At 41.0% G+C, this 23,925-nt stretch overlaps 3 protein-coding genes and 1 long non-coding RNA gene across 4 annotated transcripts; 1 reads left to right on the forward strand and 3 right to left on the reverse strand.

The window, feature by feature from the left end:
- Positions 1–421: 421 nt before the first annotated feature.
- LOC108955833 lies at positions 422–854 on the forward strand. The gene is made up of 2 exons (XR_001981991.2): positions 422–453; positions 525–854. It is a non-coding gene; the product is annotated as an uncharacterized LOC108955833 (long non-coding RNA).
- A 603-nt stretch (positions 855–1,457) lies between these two features.
- LOC104423780 (beta-amyrin 28-monooxygenase) lies at positions 1,458–4,655 on the reverse strand. Its single transcript, XM_010036231.3, has 4 exons — positions 3,788–4,655; positions 3,393–3,577; positions 2,861–3,193; positions 1,458–1,573 (listed from the first exon to the last, which is right to left on the reverse strand). Exons 1-3 carry the CDS (start codon positions 4,653–4,655, stop codon positions 2,894–2,896), a joined length of 1,353 nt encoding a protein of 450 aa, XP_010034533.1. The 3' UTR covers positions 1,458–1,573; positions 2,861–2,893.
- A 4,907-nt stretch (positions 4,656–9,562) lies between these two features.
- Positions 9,563–12,503, reverse strand: LOC104422278 (trans-resveratrol di-O-methyltransferase). Its single transcript, XM_010034551.2, has 2 exons — positions 11,688–12,503; positions 9,563–9,972 (listed from the first exon to the last, which is right to left on the reverse strand). The coding sequence occupies exons 1-2, from the start codon at positions 12,474–12,476 to the stop codon at positions 9,670–9,672; spliced, it is 1,092 nt and encodes a 363-aa protein (XP_010032853.1). The 5' UTR covers positions 12,477–12,503; the 3' UTR covers positions 9,563–9,669.
- Positions 12,504–20,581: 8,078 nt separating this feature from the next.
- On the reverse strand, positions 20,582–23,456 carry LOC104422279. Its single transcript, XM_010034552.3, has 2 exons — positions 22,490–23,456; positions 20,582–20,873 (listed from the first exon to the last, which is right to left on the reverse strand). The coding sequence occupies exons 1-2, from the start codon at positions 22,837–22,839 to the stop codon at positions 20,819–20,821; spliced, it is 405 nt and encodes a 134-aa protein (XP_010032854.2). The 5' UTR covers positions 22,840–23,456; the 3' UTR covers positions 20,582–20,818.
- Between the last annotated feature and the right edge of the window lie 469 nt (positions 23,457–23,925).

Consider the following 23,925-nt stretch of genomic DNA (forward strand, 5'->3'; position numbering starts at 1 on the left):
CATTTTTGTCAGCATCATAAAAGAAACAATAATAATGGAAGAAAGAATACACACAATCTTCAAAACATATTTGGCATGAAATGCAGTTTTTAGAAACAATATCTTATAGATGCTACGGTGAATATAAAATAGATGTTCTCTCTTTCCTGGGTCAATCGATTTGTACGGATGGCAAATATGAGGATGCATTGGAGAAATTCGAGTCTGTATTGGGGTCGAAAGCTGATGCTAATGAAGCATCTGTCGCAAGTTACAATGTCGCTTGTTGTTATTCTAAGCTTGATCAGGTAGCTCCTGGTTTTTTATTAAAACCGCAAATGCTTTTCTGGTTTAGGCTACATTGTTTTATTTTCATAGCAGCTACAAATCCAATTTTTTTAATGGTCACAAGCAGGTACAAGCTGAGCTTTCTGCCCTGGAAGATGCTTTGAAGCGGGGTTCTAAGACTTTAAGGTAATGAATCGAATGATAAGTGTCATAGTTTGCTGAGCTTGCGTTTCTCATGTTTTTGCTTATTGATGCAGAGAATTCGAACGGATCCTGATTTGGAAAATGTAAGGAAGTCCGAGGAATTTGATCCTCTTCTGAAAAGGTTCGACGAATCCTTTATCAATGAGAACGCCATTAATGCCACCAAATCTCTATTTGGCTTCAACAAAAAGTAGAGCTGAAAATTGGCTGTGCAATTGAAGAACCTTGGTTCTCTACCGAGACAAGGCTTAAGACGAGGACCGGAGAAGCAACTGCTCATACTGATGGGAGCTTCGGGCAAATTTATTCATTCTCATTATGCACGTCACTTTGATCTTGGACTTCGAAACATGCCGAGTGGAAATTTTTCTGGTAGTTACATACTTTTTACCTTTCCACAAAATGTGAAGTTCTGACTGATATAAAGTATATCAGTGAGAAATTGAAGAGGGATCAATTGTTCTGTCTCTCTCTCTCGGATTAAAGAGAGGACAGAAACCTTCTTCTAAAAGTGAAAACGGAGATATCAAGGTCGGTAACTCCTTGTTGGCAAGTCCAGTTGTCGAAGTAGTAAGGACAAAAACACAAGGCAAGTTGTGTTCACTTTGGGGACAACCTAATTTTGCATGACGATACATGTAATTAAGGTTGCACATTAGTTGGATCCCTTGCAGCTTATGCACGCATGATTAGCTTGGACATGCATGAGTTTACTATAGAGAGGGTGATATGGTTCTGAATTTTTAGGAAGCCTCAGGCGTGGCATTTACTGAGGTAAATGGTAGAACGCATTTAGATATTATGGATTACAATATGAGGCCTGCCAACTTATCGTAAATCAGACAATATTCTTTCTGACATAAATGATTGATAACACATTAGGTTCACCTAACAGCAATATCAGAAACGGTAGTCATTATGGTTCATATGCTGTTTTGTCAACTACTCAGTCTTACTCTTTGAACCAGCTCGAGGTCGAGTCCAGGCGTCCTTGTTGGGCAATTTTAAGGGATAAACCACCATGAGGAGGAGCAGGGCTCTGAGCGAAGACCAATAATGGCGGTGAGAGTAGGAAAACGATCAATTTGAAGAACATAAAGCTCTGCAAAAGGCAGAGAAAACATATGTATTTTAATCTTCGCGCCATACGAAAGGATAAACAATAATTAACCTTCTCTAGCTGACCAGAACTTATTCATTACGGAGAGCTTGGAGATCATAACTCTGCACATGCCTTACCGGGAAGTGTAAAGAACACAGTTTCTTGATACGAAATGATAGTATAGCATGAGTCAATGTAATATTGACCCTTATCGATGCACATATTCAAGCTTATGGGTGCATTTGGTTCAGCATTTTGAAAGCCCATTGAAAAAATATAAAGCAGTTTAGCCTAAAAGATTTTAGACAAATGCAAATGCCGTTTGATAAACTATGCTTTGAGAAGTTACTTTGAGATAAATGCAATTTGATAGAAAACACATTTGAAAAGCCCTTTGCATAATTAATATTAGTTTTTTTTTTAATTTCATTTGTTTAAAATTGAAAAAAAAATAATTTATACAACTTTTTAAATATAAAAAAATTGACAATAATACTAAATTATAAATATATATAATTTTTTTTAAAAAAAAAAAAAGACCAAACCCTTCATCGAATTTTTTTAATTTTTATTTGTTTAAAATTGAAAAAAAAATGTATGCACCTTTATAATTATAAATTTTGACAATAATGCTAAAAAACACAAAAACATATATATATATAATTTTAAAAAAAAATGACCAAATCCTTCGTTGATATTTTTTTAATTTTTATTTGTTTAAAATTAAAAAATAATGTATGCAACTTTTTAAATATAAATTTGAAAATAATGCTAAAAAATCAAATATATATATAATTTTTTTTTTAAAAAAAAAAAAAAAAAAAAAAAACAGGCCAAGCTCTTTGTTGGAATTTTTTTAATTTTTATTTGTTAAAATTGAAAAAAATAATGTATGTAACTTTTTAATATAAATTTTGACAATAATGCTAAAAAAATCAAATATATAAATAATTTTTTTAAAAGACCAAAATATATTTTTTTTTTTAGTATTTATATAATTTTGATTTTTTAAGCATTATTTTGGCGTTTAAAAAAAATAAGAACGATGGCAAAATTAGAAATTTGAAAAATAAGTGATGATAGTTTTGGAAAAAAAGAAAAGTTTCGGCATCAAAGCTAGTCCTTACTAGCATTAGGCTTTCAGCCTTCCAATGCTGACTTTCACTTGCTGAAAGCCTCTTGAGAATGTTAAGCCAAATGCACCATATATCAGCCCAAGAAGAGGACCTACATCTTAAAAATTCATATGATGTGTCTCGGAGTTAAGTAACTAGATTAGAGGCTCACTAGCAGTTGAAGATGATAGACTCAGCATCTGTTTCACAGTCTGCGTGGCAGAAGACGGAGTGGAAGCCCCTGTTGTGGTGAAAGCATGGGGTCATAACCAATTGCTTCATCCGGGATCGCCAAATTCCACTTGAAGCTTGTCACCATATTGTGAAGAAATATAAGGATATTAATCCTGGCAAATTCATGCCCCAAGCACATCCTTGGCCCCCCTCCAAACGGGACGTACGAGAAAGGGTTCGACCCTGATCCTTCAAATCTCGATGCATCAAACTTTTCAGGATTCGGGTAAAGAACTGGATCTTTATGTGTGGAGCCGGTAGACCAATATAGCTAGCACACGCAGTGAAAGATGCACCAGTCAGTTAAACCGTAGTCTCATAATTTCAAAATTGAAGTTTTTTATGCTCGTTTGACCTGACAGAGTTGATCAGCTTATATCATCGGAAAAATTCATATAGCTCAGTTCTCTTCAAAATCTTTCTTCTATTACTGCTCCTACAAAGTTACGAGAGGATGATTGCGAGAGTACCTTCCATCCTTTAGGAATTGTATAACCGGCATATGTGAAATCGACCAGGGCCTCTCGGAACGCGCCGGTCACTGGTGGCATCAGCCTCATAACTTCTGCAACCACATTCATGGAGTACCTCATCTTCTGCAAATCCTTCCACTGCAACCACGCCAGTTCTTTCGATTTGGCAATATCTTCGTGCTCTGCTTGAACATGAAGCGACCAAAGATGACTCAGTGCTTAAAATCGCTTGCAACAGGTTAAAACGTTCTCAATAATTGTAATTTCACCAAAAAAAGGCCTTGCAGATGTGTTTTAAAGCTTATAACCTTTGCAAATCTTTTCATAGACTTTGGGATAATCACTCAGATACTTCATGAGCAGCGTGATGGCGGATCTTGTAGTGTCATGGCCAGCGAATAATATTAGGAGTATGTTGTCAATGATCTCCATCTCGCTCAAGAACCGTCCGTTAGCATCTGCAGAAGTGAGCAAGAAGGACAAGAGATCTTGGTCAGGCGTCGCCTTTTCTTTCCACAGAGCTAATTTTCTCTCCATAATAATCGACCGAATCTCTTCCCGGATTCGATTGGCAGCCCTGGTTGAACGGTGGAATGCCGTTCCGGGGAAACTTATAGGCAAATTCACGACTCCATTTATGAACACGTCGAATAAAGCGGCCAGGTTTGAAATTCGTGTAGGGTCATCGGTGCTGGTGAAGATGCGACAGGCCAATTCCATAGTGTAGATCTTAAGCATCGGATAGAGTCGCACTTCGTCTCTTCCTTCCCAGTGCGTGTCAAGATGGTGTTGGGTGATAATGTCCATCCTCTCTATGTACCTCTTGAGCGCCTCAGGATGGAAAAAGTTCATGAGCATCCTCTTCAGGGACTTGGCATCCTCACCTGCCGTGTTGACCAGGCTTGACCGGAACAGCTTCTGCACCGTGATCGGCCACCAGACCTTGACGGCTTTGTTCTCGTTGCCAAACAAGAACTTGTGCCCCTCTGTCCCACAGAAGACGGCCATCGGCTCCCCAAGCAGGGATGTTTTGAAGACCCTCGCATCATGCCTGTCCATCCTCTCCCTGATGAACCGTTCGGGCTCTCCCAGCCATCCCGCCCGGAGGAACTCCTGAGTCTCGCCGATGAGTGGCCATCCTAGGCTTCCTGGAGGGAGACGAGGATTCACGCGTGCGCTCAACTTGAAGAGTTTCTCGATCAAATAAAGGAAGAGGACAAAGAAGAACATGAAAGCCGCGGCAATGCAATGCTGAAGCATCACTACTTGTCTTGATGGCAAAGCTACCAAGTGGTGGTTTATATAATGCAATTCTCGATCAAAGAAGACTTTTCCAAGGAAGACCATGCTTTTCTTTGGACTGATTTTTCCAAGGTTGGCTACACATCAGTCCACATCACTAATGCATGGAAAATTACCAAAAAAATCCTAAATCTGTTGCAATTGTGCTAGTTCAGTTCTAAACTTATTTTTTAACTAATTGAATCTTAAACCTTTTATAATTATTCCCGATCAATCCATCCGACCAAAATTAGCCGACTAGCACTAAGTTGGCAGCCAGCCGGTGCCGATGACCTTTTTTAATAATATTTTATTTTTGAAATATTTATTATTTTTTTTATCTTTTTTCATTTTTTATCTTCTTTTTTTCCCTTCTCCCTCTTACTTCTTCCTTCCTCCAACCTCCTCCTTCCTTTGGCTCTGGCGACCGGCCAAGCTAGTCGGTCGCCAAACTGAGGCAATCCGATGGGCTCACTTCACCAGTCGACAAGCTCGCGCCCAACAACAGCGGGGAGTCCCCCACCGGATTTGACAAGGGCTTGCCTCGCCCCGCCGTCACTGGGTGCGAGCTCGCCTCAGAATCACCACACAAGGCGAACCCTCGCCAGATTTGGCGACGAGGGCCTTGCCAGACGCAATGGCGAGCCGCCCTCACCATATCCGACAAAGGCTTGCCTCGCCGTCATTGGGCGCAAGCCCGCCGGATCACCTCTCCAAAATCCGGCAAGGTTTCACCCCATCGTCGTTGGGTGCGAGCTCGCCGACTGGCGAGGGCTCACCCCGCTAGTGGCTGGGTGAGCTTGCCCTCACCCAGCAATGGCGAGGCGAGCTAACCCGGCCGCCTCAGTTCGGCCAACCCTCCCCTCTAGCCAATCGCCGAAGCCAAAGGAAGGAGGGAGGAGAGAAGAGGAGGGAGGAGGTTGAGGAAGAAGGAGGAGAGAGAGAGAGAACAAAGATTTAAAAAAAAAAAATTACTAAAATATTATTAAAAAGAAAGGTCGTCAGCACCGGTCGGCTGCCACGTCAACACCGGCCGGTCAATTTTGGCCGAATGGACTAATTGGAAATAATTGTAAAATGTTTAGAACCCAATTAGTAAAAAATAATAAGTTTATGACTAAATTGGCATAATTGTAATAGGTTTAGAACTTTTTGGGTAATTTTCCCGTCAATGCTTAGGCAAGAATTGAGCAAAGGGCAAAGCCAAATGAACTCTTTGAAAGCCTTGTCACTTGTTTTGGGCATTAAAGATTTTGCTCTGTTCAATTTCCAAGCTTTGACATGTCTGTAATCCAGTCGAAAATCAGAAAATTCCTAAGAGAAGCACGATGATCTTCGTCATACCTTGCACGGCATCCTTCCTCATCAATGACACGTGGAGCGACAGTCCAAAAATATTAAATTTACTGTTCTAGGTCAATGGCAGAGCTAAGCAGGTTACTAATTGGGTATTTTTTAAACTAGCCAGCATTGAACTAATGCCCAGCTGTCTATTTTTTTCTGTTCATATTCTTCATATTATAGGATGTAATTATTTCACTAAAAAAATTTCATGAGAAGAGGTTAACGTGACGCCTCAAGATATCATAGCTAACACTTTTATTAAAACATTTTCACTTTTTAAGCATGCAGAAGCGTGTACGATTGAAGAACACTCAGGATATATAAAAATTCAAACGAACACATGCGGAAATGCAAACCCAGCACTCTCATTTCATTTCTATTACGTATATATTTTAGGTGAAAGGGTCAAGGTATACTAGGAGACAAGCAAAAGGTACCACTACTTCGTACCACACCCAAAAGCTCCAGTAGTTGTATCATCCTAACCTAGATGCTACATTTGTACAATGTCATATGTCTCCCACCCATAGTATGTCCAAAATCTTGGCCCGGTCTTCCCAAAATGCTACCAATTTGAGAAATAATGATCGACCACAAGTGAGCACAAAGCTTAACAAGCAAACTACTAGCCAGTCTACACCACATATGTCAATAAGAGCACATGCAAGAGTTTAGCTATAAAATATAGAAATCGCTTTAAAATCAACTTACCTGAAAACCTTTTTCAAAATTAGGATGACAAGTGGAAAACATTTCCTCTAAAAATAGTAACCCAATAGAACTTAAATAAATTGCAATTGATCATCTTTACTGTGAATTGACTACCACCGCCTTTTAAGGAACTCTCTTACCCCCGGGCATCTCGTACTCATCCAGAATCACAAGGACAGCTAAGGGAACCGTGTTACACCACCCAAGTATCCAAAGAAACTCAGTTACCCTTTCAGGCATCCTTACTACAACCCAAGGCATCATTGTCCCAAGGACCAACACATTCCCAAATCACACATTCATTTCATAGTGCAACAATTCCATAATTCAATTTGAATAAGACAACCACCAAGTAAAATGCACAAGAATAGTTCAATATCCCCATCAACTATCTTTGGTAAACCAGAAAAATGATACAAACATTTATTCAGCAATACCAGTTCAAAAAGGTGGGTTACGAAATGAAAGTTTATCCAAAATCTACATAAAAAAGGCAGCTTGCCCATTGATAGAATGCAAGGGCATTCACCAAGTAAATCAATTCGAAAAATTACTAAACTTTAACACGACGTGGACAAGAATTCAAGGAACATTTTTCATGAGCTGGTTTAGCTTGTACAGTCCCAATAATTTTCTGAAATTCAGATCAAAACAAGGGACAAAGCCAGATCGTAACAGGTTCAGGAAATTGCATTTTGGATGTCTAAATGAACTCCAAAAATCATGGGAAAATTCCATATTATGTTTTGAGATGTGGTCTAAAACTTTCATGAAGGACACTAGTCTAAATTGTTTATCAAAAATCCTGTAGAAATGGAAACCGAGCAAAGGTTAGGAATGGCTTATAAAAACAATTTCGACCCACATATTTTTTGAAATATATTTTTCACATACAAAGTCTTAAAAATTTGAAATTTAAGTATGTCATAGAATAAGCCAAAATGCACAAATTTCATGAGAAAGCCCTATCAAATTGGTAACCTACACAAAATTAGCAATGTTTGATCTACAATGAATAGACCTTAAAATCAGCATGACCTTGGATTTGTCCACGACACGTGTCAATTAAGCTTAAAGCAAGGTACTCTTCAATATCCAGCATTAATTATAGCGAAGGGTGCCAAAAATCCAACATGACTTATTTTAAACAATATTAGTCGCCTATGTGGCTCATTGGAAAACTAAGGTAGCAAAGAAGAGCCAAAATGATGTTATTTTGCCTCTTATTTGAATTTTAATATAAATATTAATTTAATTTAATTTAAAACTAAATTTAGAGGAGAGAGAGAGAGAAAGAGAGAGAGAGAGAGAGAGATTGCATAACAGCAAGGGCTATGCAAGCCCTTGCTACCGCCTCCCTACCGTCACTAGGAAGGATCGACAATAATGGGAGGAGGATTGGTCGGGGTCGTCGAGCCCTAGCTAGGGGCCGAGGACCCTGGTTGACCAGTGGCAAGGGCTTGCAAGCCCTCGCCCAAATCTAGGGTGAGGGTCGCCATCCCTCGCCTAGTTGGGCCAAGGGCTGCCACTTGTTGGGCCCTCTCTGTTGGTCGGCCAAGGTCGCCGACCTTGGCCAAGGCCCGCAATCCCGGCTGACCCTCCCCCAAACCCCTCATTGGCCCTTCCCAGCGATGTTGAGGAGGTGGGGGCAAGGATTTGCATAGCCCTCACCATTCTACAATCTCCTCCTTTTTTTAATTTAAATAATTTAGTTTAAAATTTAATTTAATTAAGTTTTAGACTAAAATTTAAATGCGAGACAAAACGATGTCATTTTCAACTTACTAGCACATCAACGTACAAAACGAAATACCATGTCGGCATTTGGGCTAGAATTTCTCGTCATTGACATTTAACCGATCCATTTTGCTTCAATTTTGGTATTTAAGTATACAATTCTGAACTCTTGGTATTTGAATATCCCCCTATGCCAAATTTTGACACTCCAGATGTCCATACCTCCATAGATTCATATATGATAAGTTTAATTGTGTCATGGCATAGGAAAACCTCAACTCTACTCTCACTACCATCATGATGAATCGACAGTAATGAACTTGCTAGGTAGTAGTTATGATTCCAAACCGAACTTTTTTTTTTCTTACAAGTATAAAATTCTTATGATAATATCATAGGGCAACGTGGACGCGATTCACTCATTCCCACCAATTACCCTTTTAAACATCCACATCGCATCGCCTCAGATTTTGTGCAAGCTTTGAAAGAAATCCTACACCAACGAGCTTTTTTTGCAGGAGTAAATTATTAGTAAAAAAATCCTCTGAAAAAACCTTAATTAAAAAGAACATAAAATTCAGTGATATTGTGATATCTTCTCGTTAATTATTCATAAATTTTTTGTTGAGCCACTCTTTATCGTACTCAACATTAAATTAAGATTTCGATGATCAGCGTTCAAAACTTTAAGAGAAGAATATAGATTGAATACAGACTTTCAAATGGACTACTCATTGCCCCTGCTGAAGCTAATTTTATTGGTTACTAGTACAATCGACCGTCCCTAAAATGGTTAGTCCATCTGAAAATGCTTCGGAGTTTAAAGAGCCTTTCTAATGTGTTAATTATTGTAGCTCCCTACTTGCTCTGTAATGGATTTTCCTTAGGAAACATCCTACCACAATAAAACTACGAAACCCTGATAATGATGTATGCCTTTTATCTTAATTATTGAACTAGGATAACCTAAAAAATAATTATTATTTTTTTCAGTAAGCTCTGATTCTACAAGTAAAGTATTGTTGTTGTCGATGAAGGAAGAGATGAAGGACCCCAATTTGGAAGCGTCACTCAATTATTCAATACTAAAATGCGTAGACTAAATTATAACATTAGTATAAGTTCCAATACATTTAATTGCCAATTAATAGCAAAAGTAGAACAAAGATTAACCAAGCAAATCAAATAAGCAGAAGTACAATCAAGGATAAATCTCGATAAGAGAACGAAGTCCCAGGTGAGAGACAATCTCATAACCGCTAAAGCCAGCATCAGCAAACAGCTTTGCCCACTCCTTTTCATCCCTTTCTTTCGCATTGAAAAACGCCATCATCGATATATCAAATAAGAGTTGCGTTTCGGTGGATCCATGATCTTCCGTTAGACTGCCAAGTACCATATCTATCATAATGACCTTCCCGACCTTGCCTTGACCCGACACCGCTTCTCTGCATCGATTCAGTATCTCGATGCATTTTTCGTCGCTCCAGTCGTGCAATACCAACTGTATTCGCGTGAGTTTTGGACAATCAGTTGGAGGTTAGTGTTCTTATTGGAATGGTAATGTAAAAACAATATAACGTCCGTAGGAAGAGTTTCACTCTTTTGTGTAGGTTACCAAGATTTGCACTAAAATGGAGTACTGTCACGATTATAGTTCATGTAAGAGTTGCCCATACATAAATTCATGAGGAAAAGTACCAAAAAAGTCCTAAACCTATTGCATTGGTACTAATTCAGTCCTAAACTTTTCAATTAGACCAATTCAGTCATAAACCTTTTAATATTTGTACCAATTCAGTCCATCCGGCCAATTTTGGCTGGCCGGCGCTAACGTGGACGTCGGCCGGTGGCGGAACGCTGACGTGGCAATTTTTATGATTTTTTCGAATTTTTTATTAATTTTTTTTTCTTTTTCCTGTTATTTTCTGGCTTCTTCCTGGCGGTGGCCGCGAAGCCCTTGCCTGCCGCCGGCGAGGGTCACGGCCCTCGGCCGGCCTCTCCCAGGGCTGCCGGCCAGGCGGCTTCGCTCGGATCTAGGCGAGGCCAGCCTCGACCGCAGCTGGCGAGGCCATGGCGACCATCGCCAGGGCGGAGGCGAGGGCCACGAAGCCCTCGCCAGCCGCCGGCGAGGGTCGCGACCCTCGCTCGGCCTCGCCTAGGGCCGCGGGTGAGGCGACTTAGCCCAGATTTGGCCTCGCCCTGGCCTTGCCGCTGAGTCCCCGGCGACTCCTCCACTGTCGACCCTAGAGCTTCTCGTCCTCGTCACCGCCGCCCTCACCTCCACGAAATCCCAATTTGAGGCCCTGGTCCCCCACCTCCCGCGCCTCACGCCGTTGCTCCTCCGCCCGATCTTCGCCTCCGAAACCCTAGCCCGCCGCCCCAACACACTCCTCTCCTTCTTCCGATGGTGCCAGTCCCACAACCCGTCCCTCGCTCGCTCCCCGTCCCTCCTCCTCTCCCTCCTCCCGCGGCAAAGCCAGGGTGAGGCTGGCCCCGCCCAAATCCGAGCGAAGCCGCCTCCCGACGGCCCCGGAGAGGCCAGCCGAGGGCCGCGACCCTCGCCGGCGGCAGGCGAGGGCTTCACGGCCCTCGCCCAGTGGCCGGCAAGCCTCACCGGAGGCTCGCCGGTCACCGCCAGAAGAATGCAGAAAATAACAGGAATAAAAAATAATAAAAAATTCGAAAAAAATCATAAAAGAATAATAAAAATTGCCACGTCAGCATCCAGTCACCAGCCGACGTCCATGTCAGCGCCGGCCAGATGGACTGAATTGGTACCAATATTAAAAGGTTTAGGACTGAATTGGTCCAATTGAAAAGTTTAGGACTGAATTAGTACCAATGTAATAGGTTTAGGACTTTTTTGGTACTTTTCCCTAAATTCATGATATGGAAACATCTAACCAAATTTAGTTGTCTTCCTCTGTAATTTTGATTAAGCAAATTCAATGACCACTTTAATCTCGAAATTTTGCATAAATATTCCGTGAAAGAAATGCACACGTGTGTTTGGACAACACATAACAATATAGACAAAATCTAATTTACGACGACAAGATGATTGACAAGTAATTAATAAATATTTTACTCTCTATATTTATATTCAAAGTGAATGTAAAGAAATCCAAAGTCAAGATATGTATATTGTAAAAATCAAATTATCAACCATGGACAACCTATATCATTAGAGATACAACATAGAGGCATAGTCATTACCTTGAGAATGACTGCATCCGCCGGGGGTATCTCCACAAGCATGTCGCCTCCGACGAACTTCAGCCTCTCACTTCCCACCAAACCATCCACCACGTGTGGCCGATCCAACACCGTGCACTCCAAGTGCGGGAACGCCTCCGTGATGGCCTTACCCATCGTCCCGGTCCCGCCTCCAACGTCGACCACCGAGTTCAGCCCCTCGAACACTCCTCCACATGTATCCACCACCACCCTCGCTATCAGACTCGAGTCGCTCGCCATCGCCTCGTTGAACAAGCTGCTGACCTCAGGACTGCGCCACACGCCCCAAGCGGGCACGTGGCGTGCCATCTCTTCTCCTATTATTGGACGGACATCTTCTCCATCCCTCAGCCACGCGCTCGGATCCGGCCACCGGCCCTTGGGTAAAGATCTCAGCGCGAGCAGCGCAAAGGGTGCTGCACTCAAGGCGTTGTCCTTTACGAGGAGCCGGGACACGCAGGTGAGCACATAACCCGTTTGGCCATCTGCTTCTTCAAGGTCCCGCAGCTCGAACAAGCCGGAGTGGACGAGAACGCGCATGAGGCGACGGATGCAGTGAACCTTGGTCGGTTGAACATGGAGCGCGGAGACGAGTTCCCAGAGGGTCATGGGTCGGCCATGGTGATGGATTACGTCGGGTATGGCTAGTTCAATGGCCCACCTTAGGCACACTGATTTGACGAAGCTATATGTGTGGTTCCATATGCGGGCTTGAGCTTGGAGGAGCTCACTAGCGGTCGCATCCCCGTCTCCATTACCCAAATTCATGTCGAAAACACTTTCCTCTGCAGTCGTGGAACCTCTCACAACTTGCATGCTTGCTCCCCTTCATGTTATATATAGAAATAAACCCCGGAAACGCCTTGACTTAGAAAGCGGGTGGGCCATGAACGATTCAACGTCATTATAAAACCACTCAAACAAGATTTATGACATATCATCCCTCGTGGCATCGCACATGGCATCAAAAAGTCCAACAATATTTTCCAAAATTTTGAGAATAAAATCTTAAAAAGAAGAGCAAAAAGCCAAAAAGAGATAAAGGTTTCAGCCCAAAAAAAAAAAAACCCGACAATTACAAGTGTGCCTAATCTAATTGAAAGTCTTATCAAGACAAATGTCATCATATGCAAGTCTTTACAATCGATATGATATGGAGATGTTGATGATGCTATAATTTGAATGTTTCTTATGAACTTTGTCAAATAATTTATCTATAAATAACAAGTTAAATCTGTGGTTAAATTATTTTAAAATCTTCTTTTTTTGTCTAAAAGTAGTTCTAGATACCTCTATGTTGATCTATATTGAAAACTTGGATGCAAGATTATTGCATATGACGGAATTAATTTTAATGAGGCCATCAACAGTAAAATTTATAAATCACAATTAATAATTGTTTCAGATTGACATTTTTATAAAAATTTCTGATCAAGATGGGACGAAAGAAATGAACTTACAATTTGATGACTAGATTTATAACCAAATAAGATTTATAACTAAATAAAGTACCTGAACTAAAATGAACCATTCCATTCTTAAAAGTATAAGGACCAAAATTGTAACTTTATTAGAAACCTATATAGGTAAGTGCCATGTGTTGATTTGTCAGTGCTAACTTAGAATATCCTATCCATATTCAGAATATCCTATCCATATTCAATGTCCAAAATGAGCAAAATCACAACCCAGAGGTAAAGCAATATTCAACTCATGTTGTAATAGTGACTTCTCAGTTCAAATCACAAGCTTGATGCATGCGAACAAAAACACTGCAATTTCAGTATTAGAATTCCAGAAAGGCCATGACATTTTCTCTTCCTACCACCTTTACAGCTCCAAGAGCCCAACGTGAACAAACAAGGTGCAATTCCAATGTAATATAAAAAGGAAAGAAAAGAAAAGAAAATAACAGCTCCTGACGGACAAACACCGTCGGCAGATGTCTCTTGAACTGTTGTTAAAGACTTTTTGGGCTTACGCCAACAAAACTTTGACTTATACCAACGCAAAGGCGAGACATGTGGAAAGGCTTCGTTATATATATATTATATTCGTCTATGAGGCCTTATATAGATAGACTGGGCTTATTCATCAATTTGAGATGACGGGGAGCCTTACCATAGAAGTGCACACCTACATCTACTGGGGACCTTTACATAATATGAAAGGAACGTCCGCTTTTATGCTCAAACTACAGTCTCCTTAATTCACGCGTTTCTTACGTAATAATTCATTGATAAACAGGCGGCCCGCTTTCCAATGCAGAAGATAATCTTTTTCTTACTTAATAATTCATTGATGAGCAGGCCTCCTGCTTATGAAAGCAGTGGATCTTTTCAATGTAGAAGATAATCTTTTTCTTACTTAATAATTCATTGATTAGCAGGCGGCCTGCTTATCAATAGTAGTGGATCTTTCCAATGTAGAAGATAATCTTTTTCTTACTTAATAATTCATTGATGAGCAGCCGGCGCACTTATGGAAGTAGTGGATCTTTCCAATCCAGAAGAAAATGTGTTTGTTTCATGGAAAATAAATTATTTGGGAAATAGTTCCCTAAAAATGAATATTTGTATTGTTCACAAAAATGAATGAGCGAAAAATATCTTTATTGTTAATAAAAATATTTCTATGTAAATTATTATCGATAATGAAAATATTTGTCATTTACTAATTATTTCATGAAACAAACAAAACCTTAACGGGAAGAAAAAGCTCTAGGAAATTTCAATTCAAAACACGAGGAACGAAAACAACTAAAAGATAGAACCAAAAGATAAGCGATGTTTTGGTAAATTTAAACGTGAAAAGCTTCAGGGATGACGGAATGCTTACTTCTGTGGTTGTTGAATTATATGTCTTCCACGCATTGGTATGCTGATGCTGAGAGGCCTGGTTTGAACATGTTTATTCCCAGGCAATCATCGAATTGACTTGAGGGCGAGGTTTAGAAGAGGTCTAACTGTATGAACACCTACAAATATAGCTGACCCGTAAAATACGGTGAGCTGTACCTTTCAAGTTCATAAAGAATTGAACATTTCTTTTGTTTAGTAGATATCAACTTATTGATTTATCGCGGTCGCATTTGCGCGACTTAAGTGCAACGTCGTGAGAGGTGGGTCCCCGTGCTAGCGTCGTCTCGGGTTTACGTCGCCGGCTGTACAGCAGTTCCCGAGTCATCAAAAGAAAAATATTAATTTAATTTAGTCAAATTAATCGCCTTTATTGTTTCTTCTTAATCAAGCCAAAGCCAAAGCCTAAGCAATGTGTCTACACGTATATCCCGAAACCGTCGACAAACATAATTAAGCACGAAATCGATCGAGGTGATTAAAACTCGAGGAAATCAACCTCGATGTACAGAAGCTAACCTACGTAGCATAAACAGGCAGTAAATCAGTTGCTCGAGTCCTAAGCGATGTGGTTGTGCGGCTCAGGAAGGTCTCGGAAAGGTCCCGAATTTGGTGCTGTCCTTTGGCTGCCCGAGACGCTTCGAGGCAACAACACGGGCAACGGAGGGACTACGTGAGCTGCTGGCTGAGCTGAACGGCTTTGGCGCGGCGGAACGGTGGACATTCTAATGAAAAACGAAGAAGAAGAAGACAATGATGTCGCGTCGGCAGTTGAATGCAACTTCAGTGAAGGGCCGATCTTTTTATGCTAGGTCTTCAGTCTTCACCGCCCTCTGTAATTTCTTGGTCAAATTTTCCATTTGATGGCAACATGAGGAGGGGACGCCTGGTGCAGAACGTGTCTTGGCCTGTGCTGATTCTTATTTGCCCTTTTGACAGCGCAAGGAATGTGCTGTCCGTTTAAGGGAGAAGCGATTGTGACTAGGGCTGACTGTTTGGGCTCTTCATGGGCGTGGTCTCTCTCGGGGCCAAGTGATTCCAGTCTTGTGGTAAGCCCATGGGGGAGCGGCTGAAGTCCGGAGGGTGCTCGGTGGCCTGCGAGTTCGGTTCGAGGCGGTCGCACAGCAGGTGGCATGGCAGTGTCATGGCGGGACGCGGTGGCCGTTGGTGGCGTTAAGAGGCGACATGACAAGGTGGCGCGATAGTGGCGTAATACGATGACAAACTTAGTACTCAAAGGTGCTTGGTTTTGTTAAGCGAGAACCTAAATGTCACGGTTAAAGTCGAATATAAAATTTTAACTATGGAAATCTACTATTTCTATCTTATCGCCTAATAAAACATGAAGTAACTTTTTAGGAAGTAATGATGGCTTTAGAGTCAATCTCAATAATAATTTTATTGAAAACCCACCAAGCTAGTCACCCTATCAACAAGTCATGGATTGCCCTCAAAAGCCTCATCATAATTAGTTTAATCCATGCAAAAAGTAAAGGATCCCATTCAATAAAAATTAGACAAGTGCATAATCCATTTAAAGTCGAGTTATTCGGAGATGAAGCTTTAATGATTTCCAGCACATACTGATAATCCTCTGGCAGGGAACATTTTTCAATGAAAAAATCATTACCGAAACCAATCACAACTATAGCTCCTTTTGGAGACCAAATCTGCGAAATTTTTTTACAAAATAAATTGCATCAAACAATACGACCTAGTAATTTGATAATTACAGATTCTCGCCAAGGTTGACGCAATATTTCCTTCTCCTCCTTATTCGTCTAAGACTTCAAACTCTGAAACCTCTTAACATTTGCTTTGGATCAAGTTTGTGAAGCACCGAATCCCAAAAGGGATCCTCGATAAGGGGGCCTTCGAGTTGGACCATGAGCGAAATTTGGGAATACTTGCTGCCTTTGTTGAAGAGGAGGATGAACCCTTCCATCATGATCATATTGCGAAATAGGAAACGCAGGTAGGCTAGTGTCAGAACTCGTAGGGTTTTTTTCTCTTTTTTTTTTTTTTTTTTTTTTTTGGGGGAGTGAAACTAATCTTTGAATCATTGTATTATTAGATTGGTTTCACTAAAAATTTAATATTTTCCATGAAAATCAATTTTAAAGAAAATTGTTAGTTTTTATTTATTTGATGACTTAGGAAAAGTGATTTCCTTCTCATTAGTAGGTAGGTCTATCAAACAAGTGGGCGGATTCAAGTCGAGAATTTTCTTACCCAAGGTAACCCATTTAACTCATTTACGAACAATGTAATTTTACTGACTCATACACGACCAACCCCGATCCAACTCATACTCGTCCCGACTCATATTACTAAGAAAATCCATGTTTAACCTAACATTGGAAAGTACATACCCACTCATTTAACCCACTTTTAGCTCTTTATGTGATACGGATGACTCATCGTATCGGCCTAACGAGTGAGCGAGGGAACTTGGCGGTCAAAAGGTCAGACGAAGGATAATGGATCTTCATTGATCACGAGTTCAAGAATTCTAGTCATTCCCCAAACTCGAGAACTTAAGATTCATTGATATGTTAATTTTGCTTGAGTTAGGCGTGAGGTAATTCAGATTTTCCTCCAATTCACATCCAATGGTACGACCATGATAATTTTACATAGTCAAATCTACCATTTAATAACAATTTTAGCAATTTTAGATTCCTACACTTTGGTTTCTCAATCCCTATGTCGCTAGTTTACTCTGATAATGACTTTGAAAGACGTGCGGGACCCCTCAAATGCCATAACTTTGCACAAAATGACACTTAAGTGCCATAAGTTACAAAAGGTATACTTAAGTGCCAAAATCGGAGTAAATGGGATCACTTGAGTGCAAATCCGGTCATAATGCCGACATGGCATTTTTCCGGCGAACCGAGCCCAAAACGACGCTGTTTTACATGCTAACATGGCCAAATAATGCAAAAACGACGTCGTTTTGGGTGACGTGATAAAAAATTAATTAAATTAAATTTAAAAATAAATTTAGTTAAAATATTAAAAATTAATAATTTAAAAATATATTTAGTTAAAATATTTAAAATTTAAAAATTTAAAATAAAATAAAATAAAATAAAATAAAATAAAATAAAGGAAAGGTGGGGAGGCGGGTGATCCCTCGGCCCGCCACCACCGCCCGCCCGCCGCCATCGGGAAGGGCCGGCGATGACGAGGAGGGTTGGTCGAGGTCGCCGGGCCCTAGCTAGGGTCTGGCGACCCTAGCCGACCGGTGGCGAGGCTCACGAGCCCTCACCCGGATCGAGGTGAGGGTCGTAGCCCTCACCCGATCCGAAGAGGGCTACAAGCCCTCGCCACCGGCCACAAATCGGCAAGGGCTCGGGGCCCTCGCCCGGCGGGCCAAGGGCCACCCTCGCCGGATGCGGGCAAGGCCGCAACCCTCGCCCCCGTTGAGGCGGGGCTCGGGTCGTCGGCCCTTGGCCAAGGCCCAATGACCTCGGGCCGACCCTCCCCGCCGTCGCCAACCCTTCCGAGCGGCGGCGGGACGGCGCGGGCGAGGGCTAATCCTTCACCACCTCCCCCTTTCCTTTTTTTTTTTTTTTTAAATTATTATTTTTTTTAATATTTTAACTAAATTTAATTTTTAAATTTTTATTTTTTTAAATTTAATTTAATTTATTTATTTATTTATTTATTTTATCACGTTAGCCCAAAACGACACCGTTTTTGCATTATTTGGCCACGTCAATGTGCAAAACGGCGTCGTTTTGAACGTGTTCACCGGAAAATGCCACGTCGGTATTTTGGCCGGAGTGGCGCTCAAGTTATCCGTTTTTCTTCGAATATGGCACTTAAGTATACCTTTCATAAGTTATGGCACTTAAGGCCCTTTGTGCAAAGTTATGGCACTTAAAGTGTTCTTTTACTGACTTTGAAATACTTGAAACGTGGAACCAATCAAGGGACGAGGACTTGAGAAAGGGCCAATTCATGTCCCACCAAGATCGCTATTCGGAGGTTCCCAAAATTGATTAGAAACCAAATAGGAAAAGAGAATATATGATCACTAATCAGCTATTGAGGCAAAAAATAAATAAAATACTTCGTGGAAAAAGATCCTAATTTTCCCAATAGTCATCAACCAAGCGCCAGATGGAAACTCGGATCTTCCACTTTCTTGTTCTTGTTCTTCTCTGTCAGAACAGGTTTATCTGAAGCAGAGGGTTCACACTAGTGTTCGACGATGTATCAGAATGGTCCAAATATGACAATTGGTCTTCCAAGAAATGATTCCAAATTCTTTGAATTCACTAGAAATTATTCAGCATTGGATAGAAAAGAGGAACAAGATCAATTGGAAACACGAAGGATCTTACCCAAATGACAGAGCATGAACGTTCATCAGTCTCATAAACATAAATATATACAGCAAGGAAGAGAAATCTAATTTACAAAGAAATGATCATTCTGAAATCATCATTAATGCAAGTAAAAATGTTCTATCGTGATTATACTTCAATATGGAGACAAACAACAATAACCCCTACAAACAGCAAGCTGCACCACCAGCAGCCCTTGAGTAATAGCCCACAACTTGGTCATCTCCAAATTCATCATCATCCATGTACATACGCTTTGTCTGCAACCTATTCCTTTTTCTATGGAATTTTTTTTGGTATCTCGAGATTATCCATAACAATAGCAATAAAAGTTGGAGAGAAGAGACACCCTCACTCGGTCTATCTCGTCGCTTCACCTGTTCCCTTATGTCTACTCCAACAAAAGATCAATCTCCCTAAATTTGACCAAGCCAAAACAACGACCAGAAATTTAAAAAGGAGTAAAGTTCAATGATCAGAAATTTTCGGAGGGCCAGCAGAGATGGACAGCGGGGACGCTGGAGATAGGTAGTGACTCCGAGAAGGAAGAGAGCTCAACAAGGATGTAGACCGGCATGTCACCATCGCTAGAATTTAATAGGGAGCAAAGGCGAGAAGAGAGGAGCGAAGTGGGCGACTAAGCGAGAACGCTTCAAGACTCAAGAGGGGCAAAGTGCGTTTATTGTAGGTAGACGCATTAAACGAGTGGGCCAAATTAGGTTTGTGCTAAGTCAAAAGTAGTCCAACTCAAATAGACATATTTAACTCGTTTTGACTCATTTATATATAATGTAAATTTAATGACTCATGCCCAACCCAACTCATATAACTAAAACACTTTTATATTTAACCCAAATTTAGGAAAACTCCTATACAAACTGAGATGAAAGTGTGGAGCACGATATCAAGTGAGGGCCAAAGAAAATGAAAAGGAAGTCATAAATGTAGATTGAATATGAGTTAGTTGTGAACCCATTTATGACCACTGAACACTCATATTATGTATAAACCCATTCATGACTCATTTACCAAATATAACCAACTCATATAATAATTTTTCCCATCTTATATGGATTAAGACATGAGTTTATAACTCATTTTGACACGTGTAACTATGTATTGAAGATGGGTTTATAACAGATCCATTTAAATCCATCTTCTTAGGGCTTTTAATTTTAAAGCCCACTTAAACCCAAATTTCACATTTAAGTTGACCCATTTTGACATGCTTTTTGACATGCTTACCAAGAGGGGAAGTTGTTTTATCCCAATCTAAATTTGTTATTTTTAGTTCACATAAACTATTTTTCGTAAATCGATTTTTCCATCAGCTAAACACCAGAATTTCAGATAACGATTCCCAAAAACAGTTTTCTTTCGACAAACGGATCCTTATTTGAATATAGAATGTAATCTCAGGTTTGATGTGGCCATGTTACAAGGTAAATCAACCTTGTGAATCTTCTCTGATGATGACAATCCACTGGTTGAATAGTTAAGGGTAACATTTAACGTGAACATGATTGGAGTCTCTTGCATAATCAGGTGAGCCTGAATTTGGATGTCCATTGTTTCAACGATTTCTTCTCGAAGCTACTCAGAGAGAGAGAGAGAGAGAGAGGGAGAGGGACCATGCGAAAAAGACAAAAAAAAAAAAGGAGCAAGAAAAGAATATCTGACGCATTTTTATTTGAATAAAAATCGTATGGAATGAGTCTTGCATTGAGAACAGAGCAGCAATATCTATACATAGAGAGACCTAACGATTCTCCAGATACCAACTCCAGAAAGAAGAAACGTCTTCTAGAGTTCAAGGGAGATGTACGACGACGATCTACGAGCGTCCCATCATCAGAATGGTTGCTTCATACAAGCGCCAGAGACAGAACAGGTCTCAAAGAATGACACAGAGATTCTGTCCATCACCTCCATAATATTCTTCCAATTCACTGTCATACAAGGAAAAAGAAAGAAGCAGAGTCAGGCAAACTTATAAAACCGAACCAGAGGTGCAATACCCATTTGAAAGATCCAACATTAACTCTCAACACGCGCACGCACACAAATACACACACAGCGCATGCACGCATTGCATACACAGAATATAGTCAACATGTTATTTTATTTCTCGAAACCCTTCTCTCCAATTAAAAGGGTAAATGAAATCCTCGAAAAGCCAGCTCTTGAAGCCTACAAATGTTGTCAGTCACGTTGATGCACTTCTGCTCTCATCTAAAAAATTATGGTTCTTATCCTCTCACTCAAGAGTTAATCAGAAAAACTCATGGCACATGGATTCATATGTTCCAAAACTACTCCTACACACACGTAACTGAAGGAAGCCGCAATAAATAGCCAGCTCATTCTTGCACAGACAACTCGATATAATAGAAAATCCAGCTTAAGTTTTTAATCAACTTGCACTCTAGCACACGGTATTTAAAAGACAAAACCAAATCGATATCTTGATGATTTTCTGAAAGTCAATCATGCCCCTTCTGATTTGAGACAATGTATTATTTATCTATCTGCTTGCATCAACCAAATAAAGGTATACTGGACCAAACTACCTCCTTCGGTGCTAGCATGATCAGCTAATTTATCCACACATAGTTTCATAGGTTTTAGACAAAATCAAAAGGTTTGACAAAAAAGATGCACTAAGTCCAAGAGTAGAGTTGACTTTCTCTGCTATTAGTTTCTCTATTTCCTGATGCAAATCACACTAGCCATTCCTTTTCAACCATGAGGCTGGCTGTCTTACACACCTGCACAGTCCATTCAATTTCCAGCAGACAACTAGTGATACTTAGAGAAGTAACAATTGTGCTAAGCTGAACTGTTCTTTTCATTCTCAATCATGCCACTTTTTGCAGCAGGTCCAAATTCTATTCGGCCTTAATTTTCTCACAATCATGAGCAATTTATGTGCCTCCTATGTCAGACAGCAGAAAGGATTTTTCTCCATTGCTATTGACTAACTCAATCATTCCTCTTTTTCTAACATCAAGTAGATTTTTAACAAAGGCACACCCACCCATTGGCACCCAAAATCACCACACTTTGCAGCTCTTGCTTCGCCATAGACAACTAAAAAGCAAGGACATTGCAAGCTTCTAAAACGAATCCTAACATGAGAGCAGACACTCCCAATATGCATTCAAACAGGTTGTAATATCTACTGGTGATAGAGCGATTTGAGACCAGCGGGACAGTTCAGGGGAGACAAAGACTTCTCAGAACAAATTCTCCAAACACTCAAGCCCAATGATGAGCCTAAATACGGAACCTTTTACTGTCCCATAGACTGTGATCCTATGTGGCTTTTCTCGCAGAACATTAAATCTCAATGTCAACATTTCATTCACTTTTCCCCCAAATGTTCCTCAACCACTAGACCAAGCTGACCATCAAATTAGCAAAACCATAGCTAAAATCAATACAATTTCATGTCATCAGACTATAGTCAGGAATAGAACTCTACAGAAAATAAAATGCAAAAGAATCGAAAAGATCAAAGGAATCAATCAACAAGGAGGAAGCAGAAAGAGAAAAATTTACCCACCTAGATTCGAACTCCTTAACCTCAGCAAGCTCCTTCCCTAACAAGTCCACCCATTGCACTTGCTTCTTCTCGGCACAGTGTCCTTCGAAACCCGCCTTCTTCTTCTTCTTGAGGCAGCTCTTGGTGACGACTTTAACAGTCTCTCCGCCGTTCTCATCTAAAGCCGCATCATCTCCGGCCTCAGCGGTCGCTCCACACGACTGATCAGAGCCATCAGCGACCGAGACTGCCGGCGGAGGGACATGGGGGCCATCCTCCAATTTCAACGGCTCGGGAGCGTAGATGTGAGAAGAGGGCTTGCAGAAGCATACGAAAGGAGGGCAATGGAGCTTGCAAAACAAAAACCTCATCAAAAAACGTGTTTTGGGATGATGCGCTAAGACCCGACCCTCTTCATACCCATCGCTTCAAATCAGCAGAGAGTCAAGAAACGTCAATCGCAGCAGAGGACGACGCTCAAGAAAGACGCCAATCCAGACATCCCGAGAAAAAGCCACCACCCGAAGCAAGAACGACACCCCCGGGTTTTCTTGAATTCTTGATGACCGGTGAGGAAGGTAAAGACCTTGCCTTTGAGGGAAGCAATCAAGACCCAGAAGCGAATTCCACCTCTTTCGTGCGGCTATCGAGCAGGAATCGACGACAGACCATGAGCCGAGGAAAACCCGAAGCTGCCGAGATTCCTGTCGGGCGGCTGCCCTGTTGGCATATCAATCAGTGGAGGAGGCGGCGAGGACTGCACGTGCATCCGGGGAAGAGCCTGCGAATCCACCGTCGATCCACTGAAGATCGCAGGTGGTGGGCGAAGACCGGAGGAAGATGGAGGAAGATGGAAATGGCAAGCGGGGTCGGGCAAGTGGGGAGGACGGAGGACCCCAAGCTTCTTTACGCGACGCAAGTGAGAAGTGCTTCGACGTGGAATATCAATTTGCCCGACATCATCGCTTTTAACTTTTAACTCGTCCTCTGTTTTTGCTTTTGCTCTGCCGACTTCTTGCAAGGTCATCAAGTTTACAAGGATTAGAATATCTTATCTTGATTTCATGATTTCATGTATGCCAACTTAATCGAGTGACCATGGAAAAAAGGGTCGATTTTGGTCACGTCATATTCGAGTTCTCTCTCTCTAACCTGCCTTTGGCACATCACGTTGCTGGCCCTGTATATGGAAAATAAAAAGTTCTCTTGTCGTTTTCTCGGCTGCTTGAGTTCATGTAACCCTTCGACGACAAAACTATAAATCTCAATAATTGATTGGCAAATTTTAGCTTTTGCACGCCACTTTATTTCTAGAGGAATCACGACACGACAATCACTAAAGATTAGAGGGGGCTGAGTATGGAGAGTGCGTGACTTTATTCCCACGCGTCTATAAAGAATCAAGATAGAAGTCTGAAAATAAATGGAGAATTACCGAATGAGGGCGAATTTTCTCC

The sequence above is a fragment of the Eucalyptus grandis genome, chromosome 10 (assembly GCF_016545825.1).
Source record: "Eucalyptus grandis isolate ANBG69807.140 chromosome 10, ASM1654582v1, whole genome shotgun sequence".
NCBI classification, from domain to species: Eukaryota; Viridiplantae; Streptophyta; class Magnoliopsida; order Myrtales; family Myrtaceae; genus Eucalyptus; species Eucalyptus grandis.

Bases quoted from the DNA above. Each gene is read 5' to 3' on its own strand.
- LOC104422278 (XM_010034551.2), bottom strand. From the start codon at position 12,476: ATGAATTTGGGTAATGGAGACGGGGATGCGACCGCTAGTGAGCTCCTC. The intron at 9,973-11,687 runs GTAATGACTATG...ACGCGAATACAG, and splicing joins CGGATGCAGTCATTCTCAAG to TTGGTATTGCACGACTGGAG.
- LOC104423780 (XM_010036231.3), bottom strand. From the start codon at position 4,655: ATGCTTCAGCATTGCATTGCCGCGGCTTTCATGTTCTTCTTTGTCCTC. The intron at 3,578-3,787 runs GCCATGACACTA...ATGTTCAAGCAG, and splicing joins ACTCCTAATATTATTCGCTG to AGCACGAAGATATTGCCAAA. The intron at 3,194-3,392 runs GTACTCTCGCAA...TGCGTGTGCTAG, and splicing joins CAATTCCTAAAGGATGGAAG to CTATATTGGTCTACCGGCTC.
- LOC104422279 (XM_010034552.3), bottom strand. From the start codon at position 22,839: ATGAGGTTTTTGTTTTGCAAGCTCCATTGCCCTCCTTTCGTATGCTTC. The intron at 20,874-22,489 runs GTGGGTAAATTT...CTTGTATGACAG, and splicing joins GTTAAGGAGTTCGAATCTAG to TGAATTGGAAGAATATTATG.